This window comes from Brachionichthys hirsutus, chromosome 14 (genome assembly GCF_040956055.1).
Source record: "Brachionichthys hirsutus isolate HB-005 chromosome 14, CSIRO-AGI_Bhir_v1, whole genome shotgun sequence".
NCBI classification, from domain to species: Eukaryota; Metazoa; Chordata; class Actinopteri; order Lophiiformes; family Brachionichthyidae; genus Brachionichthys; species Brachionichthys hirsutus.
Window position 1 is genome coordinate 9,863,954 of NC_090910.1, and position 11,185 is coordinate 9,875,138.

At 46.6% G+C, this 11,185-nt stretch overlaps 2 protein-coding genes across 2 annotated transcripts; one reads left to right on the plus strand and one right to left on the minus strand.

Annotated features, from left to right (window-relative positions):
• The first annotated feature begins 262 nt into the window (after positions 1 to 262).
• Positions 263 to 7,040, plus strand: dync2i1 (dynein 2 intermediate chain 1). The gene is made up of 23 exons (XM_068748181.1): positions 263 to 389; positions 614 to 667; positions 763 to 1,324; positions 1,393 to 1,460; positions 1,541 to 1,750; positions 1,868 to 1,942; positions 2,152 to 2,202; positions 2,445 to 2,679; positions 2,951 to 3,053; positions 3,142 to 3,271; positions 3,337 to 3,448; positions 3,532 to 3,623; positions 3,745 to 3,874; positions 3,989 to 4,161; positions 4,247 to 4,409; positions 4,618 to 4,731; positions 4,839 to 4,900; positions 5,267 to 5,318; positions 5,392 to 5,452; positions 5,583 to 5,682; positions 5,815 to 5,946; positions 6,325 to 6,548; positions 6,648 to 7,040. The coding sequence occupies exons 1-23, from the start codon at positions 375 to 377 to the stop codon at positions 6,817 to 6,819; spliced, it is 3,090 nt and encodes a 1,029-aa protein (XP_068604282.1). The 5' UTR covers positions 263 to 374; the 3' UTR covers positions 6,820 to 7,040.
• A 201-nt stretch (positions 7,041 to 7,241) lies between these two features.
• Positions 7,242 to 10,115, minus strand: si:ch73-174h16.4 (leucine-rich repeat-containing protein 14). Its single transcript, XM_068748160.1, has 3 exons — positions 9,838 to 10,115; positions 8,908 to 9,744; positions 7,242 to 8,275 (listed from the first exon to the last, which is right to left on the minus strand). Exons 1-3 carry the CDS (start codon positions 10,113 to 10,115, stop codon positions 7,708 to 7,710), a joined length of 1,683 nt encoding a protein of 560 aa, XP_068604261.1. The 3' UTR covers positions 7,242 to 7,707.
• Between the last annotated feature and the right edge of the window lie 1,070 nt (positions 10,116 to 11,185).

Consider the following 11,185-nt stretch of genomic DNA (forward strand, 5'->3'; position numbering starts at 1 on the left):
TCGATTGGCTCGTTTTTTAGTTCATACCAAACGCAGTAATAAAAAAAAAAACCCGCACCAGGAAGTTTGGTGTCAGTTCGCACAGTCGTTGAATATGAATATTATTTATGTGCAAATATTATAACAAGCTGAATTAAAAAAAAAAAACATTTAGCAACAAAGTCGTTGAGTGTTGCCACGGCAACTGGCCGTAACATGTATTGCTCTGTTGCTGATTAATAAGCCTGTTGCCAGGCTGTAGCGTCGCGAGCTCCTTGGTTTCTACTAACTGCGCATGCGCACTGGACACTTTCATCATGGCGGCTTCAGCGCAAAAAACATGAACTGTTTTTCAGCGATTAAGCGACTTCAGAAGGAAAAACGCAGACGAGAATATGCACGGCGACAAGGTAACCGCGGATTTTACCTTGTCCGGATTGAAGTGGTTGAAAATATTTAGACTAAATTACGTAATGTCCGTCATGTGATCAAACTTTAGCTCCTATAGTTTATTAATGCATAAATGTTTTCTTACTCTGTTTGACATGCTTTGGTTTAATGTCAGAAGAATGCATTGTTTTTGGAAGAGTGTCGTTGTGATCATCTAGTGAACATAATGAATCAATTTATTTAGAAATTAACGATGGAAGACACATGGAGATCAGCTGACTTGAGCAGACACATCGGGGTAATGATTTGAGAGAATGAAAGTGGACTTTAAATGCAGTAAATCAGACGTGATTCATTTAAAAAACTATTTTTTACTTGTTTGTCAACTTTTAGGAAAGAAGGCACCGTGATGGTAAAAAGCACCGTGGAGAGGAATCCACAGAGAGACGCCGCAGAGACGCGGAAAAGGAATCCCGAAGAGAGGGAGACAAACCAAGGGAGAAGGATGATAGAAGAGCGAGGAGGGATGAAGATGATAAAGGAAGATATGCAGATCGACGGAAAGAAGGCTCGAGGGACAGGAGAGGGGACAGGGACAGGGAGACGAGACAAGAAAGAGACAAGTTAACAGATGGAAAGGGGCATGATGGCGTTCACAAGGAGAACAGAGAACAGGAAAGGGAGAGGGACAAGGAAAAGCACACAAAAAGGGACGGAGAGAGACACGGTGACAAAGATAGAGACAAAAAGAGGGAAGAAAGGGACAGAGAGATCGGGGCAGAGAGGGAAAGAAGACAACACAAGGAAAGTAGAGAAGGACGAGAAGATCGGATAGAAAGAGAGAAAAGAGATCGGCACAGAGAGGCAGAGCGACACAAAGCTGAATATGGAGACAGGAGGAATGAGAAAGAAAGACGAGAGAGGCATGGAGACAAACGTTTGGCGAGAGAGAGAGGTAGGCCCACATTTACGTGTACGCTTAGTCATTTTCATTGTTATGTCCTCATATCTGTCTTATTTCAGAGCACATAGAAGAACATGGAAGACGTAAAGAGGAGAGCGCGAGGAGACACAAAGAGAGAGGATATCATGTGAGCATCTCCGTCACCACAGAATGTTTTCAGTGTCGTCGTGTCTCGCGTTTTCTTCTACGGGTTTCGTTGTTCACCAGGATGAAAAGCGGAGGCATGACTACGAATCCGGGGAGCAGCGAGACTCGAAGCGGTCTGGAGAGGAGGTCAGGCATCGCCACGGCGACAAAGAGCGAGCAGAACGAGACAAACGGAAAGAGAGGAGGCAAAGAGAAAAGGAGGAGGAGGATGTGGAAAGAGACAGGAAATCAGCGTCTGGGAAGATTCAGAGGCACGAGACTAAACCGGAGGTTTGTTCATACGTGAATTATCTTTACTCTTAAAGACCAAGCTTTCAATCCATTTGGGTTTTTTTATCGATGGTCTCCCAATGGAATCTTTGACTTTGAGTCATTTCTGTGATCCAGGATGTAGCGAAGAAATCTGATCACCAGACGCAAAATGTGAACGATGACAACAACGAGGAGCGTGAAAGGTCCTTGGTTAGTTGAGTATTTTATTATTCCATTGATAAAACACAGAATAAAATATTACTATTTGCATTTGATTTGAGCTTTTAATTGCAAGAAAACAAAAACTATATTTCAACTCCTGCTGCAACCGCTTTCATGAATCTACGGGCTGAAACGAAGCTGTTCCTTATTGATGAGTCTAAAATATTCTTTCATTCATGCATTATTTACATCTGCAGGTCGTCAATGATGAAGATCTGGCTGACCAGGAGTACGAGGATGACTTTGAGGTGAAAGTACAGTCTTTATAGATATGATATTTGTCGCACACGTCAAAACTGAATTACGTTTTTGTATCGGGTTTCACGTTGATGGATTTATTTTTTGTGTTTTTTTTGCATGCTTTAAATCCATTTACATCCTCAGAAACGGGTGAGACCTTTTTAACGGCGTATCGTTTTCCATACTCGTACGATGCAAAGCTTGTGCTCACGTGTTGCGATAAAAAGTAATGAAATCTCTCCGATCAAAGGATTACGAGGATGATTTTGAGGCGCTGGATGAGAGCGTCAAAGAAGGAGTGGAGGAGGAGGAGGAGGAGGAGGAGCCACAGCATCTGGAGGCGTCTCAAGAGAGGGAGGGGCTTACAGCTCAAAGGAGAAGGGAAATTGAAACCATTCAGAGAGCCATGGATGAAGAGAATGAGAGAGTTGGAACCAGACAAATTATGAGCAGAGAGGAGGAAGATGAGCCGAAATGGTCCAGAGGTACAGTTTAAGTTGAATAAAAAGCGTATTTTCTCATCTTCGATATCCACAATATGTCTTCTAATAATTCGAATTGCATCCAATCCAATGCTTTCATAGCTCGCCATGCCCCGCCCCTCCATAAATGCTTGTGGAACTAAATGTCAGAAAATACCCATTTATCACTTAGTTACGATATAATGAATTCCCGGATCTGGACCCTTTTGCTAATATTTTATCATTTGTACAGAATTCTAAGAGTTCCCGTGCGTCTCTGCTGCTTTGCTCGTAGGATCTGAAAATAACGGAAGCAGAGCTTCCCAGCGTGGAAAGTTCATCAACTTCGTGGCTGCGAAGCGACGTGAAGTCAGCGAGAAAGTCGCGATGAAGCAGAAGTAGGATGGCCTTCTGAATTTACCACGATTCAACGATATCTCATGTTAATAAAAAAATAAATGTCCACGCGTGTTCTTGTGCCTGCAGGAAACGCAGCACGGCGCTGCTCCGCTTGATTGATCTGGATTTCTCCGTGACGTTCTCCCTTCTGGATCTGCCGCCTGTTAACGAATACGACATGTATATTAGAAACTTTGGAACGGCAAACACGAAGCAGGTTGGTGTTGTGCACTGCTTCTGTTGGGTTAGACGAGCAATGACGCGTGAAAACGTCCCGGCCAGGCTTATGTTCAGTGTAATGAAGATAACGCAGACAGGGACGTCCAGACGGAGGGGACAGAAGTGTGTGAGAAGTGGACCCAGCATCCTCCAGAGTACTGTGGCGTCTGCGGGGGTAAGGGAGCGCGTGGATCTTACCCTGATTGGCCCAGGGTTTCAGCATTCAGAGGTCTGGAGTGTGTATTTATTTTTTGACAGATCCCAGTCTCTCCTCGGACGGACAAGACAAAGCGAGCGAAGCAAGCTTCGATTCGCAGCGTCTGGCTGCTTTCCTGCGCTCCGCCTCGCAGGTTGTCTCATCTACTCGTGCGTTGGTTTTAAATTTGAGCAGCTGTCGACCTCCTTGTATGAAGGGGATTTTGTACGGCGAAAAACAAAAGCCCGTTGTCTCTCTCCTGCCGCGGACCCAAGGTGATGGTGGTCCTGTTGGAGGAGGACCACGCTGAGAGAAAGTCCCTGCGGAACCTCGAGGCTCAAAGAGACGCCTTGTCTTTCAGCGACGGAAGCTTACAGCTAAACACCAAACTGCCTTTCCTTTACGGTGCGGTGTTTTAGTCGCTTATAGTCACTTATGCATCGACTCCTACTTGTTCGTAATAATCTGCCGCATAATGTATTCATGTGACTACGGGGTTGATTCATGCTGGGCCGGCAGGTCGCGGCGTCAGCCTGGTGCATTTCTCTCAAGTCCAGAAGCACGCCATGCTGTCGGTCCACAGCCCGACGGCCGAGGCCAGCGCCGTGCGTCTCGACGGCTGCGCCGTCATCTGCGTCTGGAATATTTGGGAGCCGTCCAGACCTCAGAAAGTCCTCGTGTACGAATCTGAGGTGAGCATATTTCAGCTCCTTTGGGACCTAAGACTCGGCGCTTGAAACGCTGACGCGAGCCCTTTGTTGACGGTCGCGGCTGCAGGTGCGGTGTTGCTGCTTCAGCCCCGGAAAGGCCGTCTTGGTGTTTGCGGGTACGTCCGTCGGCTCCGTGGTGCTGTGGGACCTGAGGGAGCACCCGAGCAACCATTACCGCTTAAAGATAGGAGAGGACGAGTGGACTTTCCGCCAGCCCACCTTCTCCACTGGTATGATCTCCGATAAAAGAGAGGGAGGGGCGGGGGCGCTCCTATTTTACTCTTTGTTCTGTATTTCAAGGGAAATGATCGTCAACGGGAACTAAATGGCACACGTCTACATTTACATTTACCCGACGTGATGATGCCGAGGCCGTTTCCCTCCGGCTGCCGGCTGCGGCTTTGCTTTGACTCTCTTATGCCGTCTCGTCCGTCACAGATGCGGTGATGGCTGCTTCAGGCCACCTCTCCTCTGTGACGTCTGTGGAAGTTGTCCCTTCCACTGTGGCAGGGGGGCTGAGGCCAGAGGTCCCACTTGTGGCATCCGAGGAAGGTAAGGAACGGACAAACCCCCCCCCCCCCCCCCCCGTCGATTAAAGGTCGCGTTTATCATTCCCAAGCCGTTCACAGTCATGCCTTTTCTTCTGTTTCCTAATGCAGAGTCAACGGGATTGTCCTTCCTGCTGGCTTCTCTGGATGAAAGCGGGGTGCTACATTTCTGGGTATGAGGTGTTTCTCCGCTGGGGGGGGGGGGTGTCACAGAGATGTGGGGTGAAAGTGACAGGTCGGTCAGGTTTTTCTAAAAGCAACAGGAAGTCGGTTACGAACGGATTCGACAGTCGCTGTGAAATGTACTTTTAATGGTGCCAGTTTTTAATCAAATTAAGGTTTGTAAAACCAAATGATTAACTATTGCATCATTTTACTTCCAGATTGCATCTCCAAAATCACGAGAACTCTATTTACTGCACCCTAAGAGTAATATTCAGCCTGCGTTGAAGACAGGGTGACTTTTAAAAACCTTTGCACAGCTCAAACAGCAAAGTCATGCCATAACAGATTTCCATGAATTCCTCTCTGCCCTTCAGGTGGTAGTGGAACTCCCGAAAGTGACCGAGGCAGGCTCGCCTACGGATCTGGGTGAGGCAGCTCACATCTTTCCTCTCTCGCGGGCTCCAGCTTCAGGATCTCACCTCTTTTTCTCTCTTTTCAGGGCTCAGGCCGGGGGGCAAAGTGAAGTTACTTCACAGCTCCTCCCTCGCCACGGCCGAGAGGTGAAATTGATATTTGGATTGCTTTCCGTGATCGTTCGTCACTACCAGCCTCAAAATATGTTTGTTTTATTGGCCATACATGTGCTGTGGAATGCCAGTGGTGATTTTCTCTTGTCTGTCTGGTTGTCAGGGCGTCACGGCGAGGCGGAGTGAAAAGAGGACCGTTTCAAACCCTTCATTTAAAATTCCTCCCCACAGACTCCAGTCATTTCTTTATCGGCACCAACATGGCGAGTATAATCGTATCTGCCGCTGTGGGATGTCCTTGCTAATTAACCTCATGAAAACATTCTGAAATGGTTTCCATCCCTGCATTTTGTATCATTTATTTTCATTGCGTGTTTCGCTGATTCCTCTTTTAGGGTCTGGTTAATCATGGAACGAGTCACGGTTTGAAGGCTCCGCCGGAGTTTTACAGCTTTCGGGAGGCAGGAGTCCAACCGGTGGAAGTCAGCTCGATTCATTTTTCTCCTTTTATACAAAACTTGTTCTTGGTAAGAATACTTTTATTAGTTTTTTTTCTATTTCCACACCCCAAATAGAAAAATCAGGATTTTGTTGCTCCCATGGGAATATTGTCAGTACAGAAACAAAAATTTCCTTTAGCAGTTCAAGACCTTGCACTATGGGTGAGTTGGATGAAATTTAAATAATATATAATTTATTTCCATTGATCCTTCCTGGGGGGAGGGGGGACTGTTTGACAAAGGAAGAGCATCAGAGCAGCACAAAGCCGTCAGAATAAAAGTATGAGTCCGGGGGTGACCTGTCCAGAGTGTCCCTTTCATAAATTTAAAATGTCTTAAAACACATTAAGTTCTACAAATATGGCAGGGAGGCTGTGTGTACCATGTATTGTGCTTTTATCCCAGGTGGGCTGCGGGGACGGCAGCATCAGGCTGCACGCTGTGAGCCTCGAGCATCCTGTGGCAGAGTGGAGGAATGGTACAGCTGGAGAACCGGTGGTCTCACTTCAGTGGTCCCAAACCCGCCCGGCGGTGTTCTGTGTGCTTGACGCAGCGTCTAACATCCACATATGGGACCTGCTGAAGAACGACTCGGGGCCCGCGGTCACCGAGAGGGTTCATTCCGACAGGTGAGTCACACAGGCGGGAAGGGGGGGGGGCTTTTCTTCGGAGGTGTTTTTGATTTGTCGTGCTGACCCGCAGGTGGGCGTGTTCTGTTCTCCTCTCAGGGTGACGGCCATGGCTGCTTTTGGAGACTCGGGGCGACAAAATATATATTCAGGAATAGCGCTGGCACACGAGTCGGGAACAATAGAAGTGCAATATTTCACAAGAAACTTCACGCCGCCGATCACTGGAGAAGAGGATAAGCTGCAGAGCATGATGACCGAAGCTTTCTGAGACTGAACCTGATAAAGCTGCAAGCACAGCTTTGTTAATTTTTATTTAAAAGTCCCCAATCAACATTTAGCACGTTCTCATCACGCAGGGTCATTCCTTCCTCCCCTGAGAGACCGAGCACTGGGTGAAGGTCTCACCTCGCCGGTCCTTCATCCTGCAGCAGTCCTACGTAGAATACTACGGATGAGACATTCGGTTGTTTGTATCTGACAATTAAATAACTCTCCAAACGTTTAAATGCGTCAAATTTATTCTTTGACTTTCAGTATATAAATGTATTTGTGCAGTACAAGGCGGATTAGTACACTTTTAATGATAATGGTGACGCCTTAATATACAAGATGAATGTCAGGATGGGCAACCTGGTGGTTTCAGTGTCCACTTCTCAGACTAAGATTGAAGTAGATTGCAGTATTTCATGTCCCATTTCATTTCTTACATTTATATACATTTAAATCTGTGCTACGGTAAACCAACAGTTTTGTAGATGGATGTGCTCATAAGACAATTCAACCAGATCGCCCCTCCCTCGTTGACTGAGTACAAAAAGGCATAATCCTGAACATTCTCAATTAAACGGTGCAAAGATAAAGTGCGTGAAAAAGAAAAACATGTTTTACTCCAGAATAAGCAGATAAACCTTGCGATCCATTTATGATTGATGCTCCGAAAAACAACAATCCTGTTGCTTCGATGACTTTTCACCATCCTCTCCGGCTTCAGAACTCCTGCAATTTCCTCAAAACAAATTTTACATCGGATTGTTGTCACTGTATTGTTTTTCATAAATAAAAAAATCATCCTTCACGACAAAAGCGGCGATGAAGAAAAGGTAACTGAACACTATCCCATTATTATGATTTCTACATTTCTCTGTCTGACAGAAACTTAATCCACAAAGTCTTTATCATAATTGAAATAGTCACACGTCAAACAGAGGTCAGAGCGTCCGCTATCCACCAGAACCCTGTTGAGTTGGCTGCTGGTTGTGTTGATGTCCCTGACTTCCTCTAGCGGCCAGTCCAAGAGCTGAGCGCTGGAGGGCGGGTCATCAAGGCCCGGCTGGTAGTCCTCCAGCGGATTGGGGTACAGTAAGTGACGGAGGGAGGGCATTCTCACAGCCATCTTCACCAGGTCAATGAGGCAAGCCCTAGAGAGCGGATTCAACGCCAAAGCTAAACTCTTCAGGGCCCGGCAGCCTCCCAGCGAGGGAAGCAAGAGTCCCGACAGGCCGTCAGTCAGGCCGCAGCCACTCAGAGAGAGATGCTGCAGGCTGCTGGACGTCTGGGAGAGGAGGCGGCGGATGGAGGGCAGGGTGTTCTCATCCAGACAGTTTTCACTCAAATCCAGCTGCTGCAGCGTGGATGCGTGATGGCTGCAGGACAGATACGCCAGGTCGGCTGGCTTCAGGCTCATGTACGGCAGCTCCAGTATCTGTAGAGGCTGAGGCAACGAGCTGCGGTGGATGACAGGAAGGAACATTGATTGTGAAAACGATTCATTCTTCATTTGCACCTTCATAGTAGAGGACTAATGTCTTATTCACAAGGTTGTAAACAGCAGCTTGTATGAATTTTTTGCAAAATTATAGAATTTGTAAGAAAAAAAAACACCTTAGTTTTAAATGTTTCATACTTAAAGGTAAAATAATTGATCAATTATTGGAAATACTATTCAAATTAGCTTTCGTGTGAATAATCTTAGACTGTACACTGGATAGCCAGATAGGAAATAATAAAGTAATTTCCATTTCATTACAATGAACGTTTTAAATTCCTAAATCCAGTGTTGAATTGAATAAAAGTTGTGAGACAGAGTTTGGAAATGGAGACAGTTCCAGAGGCACTTATTTAATAAACAAGGTACTTTATTTTATTGGTATTGTTAAATGTCGATGATTTATGCACTAAGGACTTTCATCGGAAACAAGACCGCGAAGGCTTTTTTGAAATGCTCCTCTTAGACAGGATGTTTGACTGTACTTGTACTGTAATACATACTACTGTTTGACTGTACTTGTACTCTAACATTCGATCTAATAAATATATTCATCATCATATTCAGTTGACAGGGATCATCAGGTCATACCTGAGCAGCACCCGCAGCTGACCAGGCAGACGCAGCGTCGCGAGGCTGAGGCGCCGCAGCCCCTGAAGCTTCGCCAGACCCAGAGACAAGTGCCTCAGGGTCTCCCCCTGACCAGGATGGTCTCTTCGAAAATCCAGGTTACAGTAGCGCAGGCGGAGGGAGTCCAGTGATGGAAAGGCGGAGAGCAGAGGCAGCAACTCTGCCAAGCCGGACACGCCGAGGCTGCTGTAGCGAACGTCGATGCCCACAAGTCCCTGGTGAGGAAGGAGGTCTAGAAGAGTCCTGATACTCGAAACAGAAATCTCCTCCACACGCAGGTACCTGCACTGAAGCTTGAGGGGCCCCAATGTTCTCAAAGCCATACGGACCCGATCCAGAGAGCGAGCGTTCACAAAAAGATCCGCTCTCACATGGATCAAAACATCGCTGTTCACGTCGCCTCCTCCACTCGTCACTCCACTCTCTCGTTTCCTTTCGATCTCCATTCTCCTCCTCACACCTTGTGTAAGATCATCTTCGCCTCGAAGCCCGTTTGATCTCGTGCTTCCTCTGTCTCCCCCCCCCAGGTCGTTGTTATCAGTGTTCGACTCATCTCCGCTTGCTTCTTTGCCCATCCTCCACTGCCCCCGCTCTCTTTTTACATCCCTTTCTCTCTCCAGGGCCGAGAACCTTTTCCTCTCCCGCTCTGCCTCTCTCCTCTGTAGTCTCTGTGCGCCAGCTCTCGCCTGAACGACCATGGTGCAGAGCGCAACAGTCAGCGACCAGCCTCCCATGGCGTCTCCCATGCTTCCTTCGTCTCTTTGCAGCCCACAGAGGTCCAAAACTTGCAGAGCATACCTAGGCAAGACGAGTGTTGCTGTTATTACTGATCAGGTACACTGATAAACGAGTTTTCACGTCATGATCCTACAACAGTAAACTCATTTCTACCTTTGATCCGACAGTCCTTTGACGATTGCAAGTAACAATGCCTGGATGCAGAGTCGATTCGGCGCTGCCTGTCCATGTTCTCTCCGTCCGCCGACACGCAATGCGCGTTCAGGCCACCTCTGTACGAGTTCGCCCACAGCCAGCGGTTTGCAGCTGCTGAACGCCGCCTCCAGCAGCGGCCCGTACAGTTCACTGGGGACCCACCTTAGCCAGAAGGGCGACGAGCTGTGGTCACTCACCACCTCCCGAGCGCACAGGCTCACTAAAGAATGCGCCATTCAGAGGAAAAAAATAATCACTTTATTCTGAAATAGGCGTTAAATACAGCGAAGGAGACGCCTGAGAGTCAGCTAGCTAAAAACTAGCCACAACACGAAGAGTAACTTTATGGGCGGTAACTTAACGCGGAGCCCAGAAAAAAAGATAGACGATATAATTTAATATCTACTGGGTTTAAAAACTAATTCAGATACTGGCAGCTTCCAGTGAGATAAATATTAAGCGCTGGGACATCATGCTAGCAAGCTAAACGACAGCACTTAGCTATCACCGAGGAAACTGCTGCTGGAGCGAGAATATTTACGATTTTGGACAGACGCATGTGAGTGACGTCACGGGCACGCGACGGTTCTATTCTGGTGCGCTTTTTGTTGTTTGATGCATATGAAGCGACTATACTTTACATTTTGCACAGTTATTGCATTTTTAAGGCGTTATTTGCGAGTTTAATCGGCGGGTTCAAGTAACAGTTAGTTCCTTCAGTGATTTACAATCCCGAGTTCAAAAGAGTCAACCAGGATATTTATGAGTGATATTTAAAGTGAGACCAGGACATGCTGTTGTCTTAAATAACACTGCAAACTCGGTTTTGGACATGAGACACGCTGATTCTTCTCTGTCATAATAAACATAAATCATAAATAAAATAAACATAAGTTATAGGACTGTACAAAATGTTTTATCGTACATTTTGTTATTTATACTGTATATTTATCATATATCCATGACTCACGCCAATGTAAGCGGTATCAATACTGAGTGAATGACGTCAGTTGTATCCAATTAAAGCAATGGAACAAGAAACGTCCCAGAGTGGATCAGTCACTAGATGGTGCTAAAGGATCATGTGCTGCCTTACAATAAATTTATCTTTAATTTATGTAATTTTATATATTAACAAAAAAAGCGAGAGTCCAAAAACACGTCAGTGGGTGCTGCAACAATGAGGTTCTCTCGCCCCCCCCCCCCCCCCTAAAGAGAGGCGATGGCCCTGTGACCACCCCCCCTTAGCTAAAAGCTAATCGATCCGCTGGCAGTAACTCTCAGATCTAACGTTTATGTTTTCAAG

Excerpts from the sequence above, each read along its gene's own strand:
- si:ch73-174h16.4 (XM_068748160.1), bottom strand. The coding sequence starts at position 10,115 with ATGGCGCATTCTTTAGTGAGCCTGTGCGCTCGGGAGGTGGTGAGTGAC. Across the intron at positions 9,745-9,837 it reads AAAGGACTGTCGGATCAAAG|GTATGCTCTGCAAGTTTTGG; the intron begins GTAGAAATGAGT and ends CGTCTTGCCTAG. Across the intron at positions 8,276-8,907 it reads CAGCTGCGGGTGCTGCTCAG|CTCGTTGCCTCAGCCTCTAC; the intron begins GTATGACCTGAT and ends CATCCACCGCAG.
- dync2i1 (XM_068748181.1), top strand. Across the intron at positions 668-762 it reads ACTTGAGCAGACACATCGGG|GAAAGAAGGCACCGTGATGG; the intron begins GTAATGATTTGA and ends GTCAACTTTTAG. Across the intron at positions 2,680-2,950 it reads TGAGCCGAAATGGTCCAGAG|GATCTGAAAATAACGGAAGC; the intron begins GTACAGTTTAAG and ends CTTTGCTCGTAG.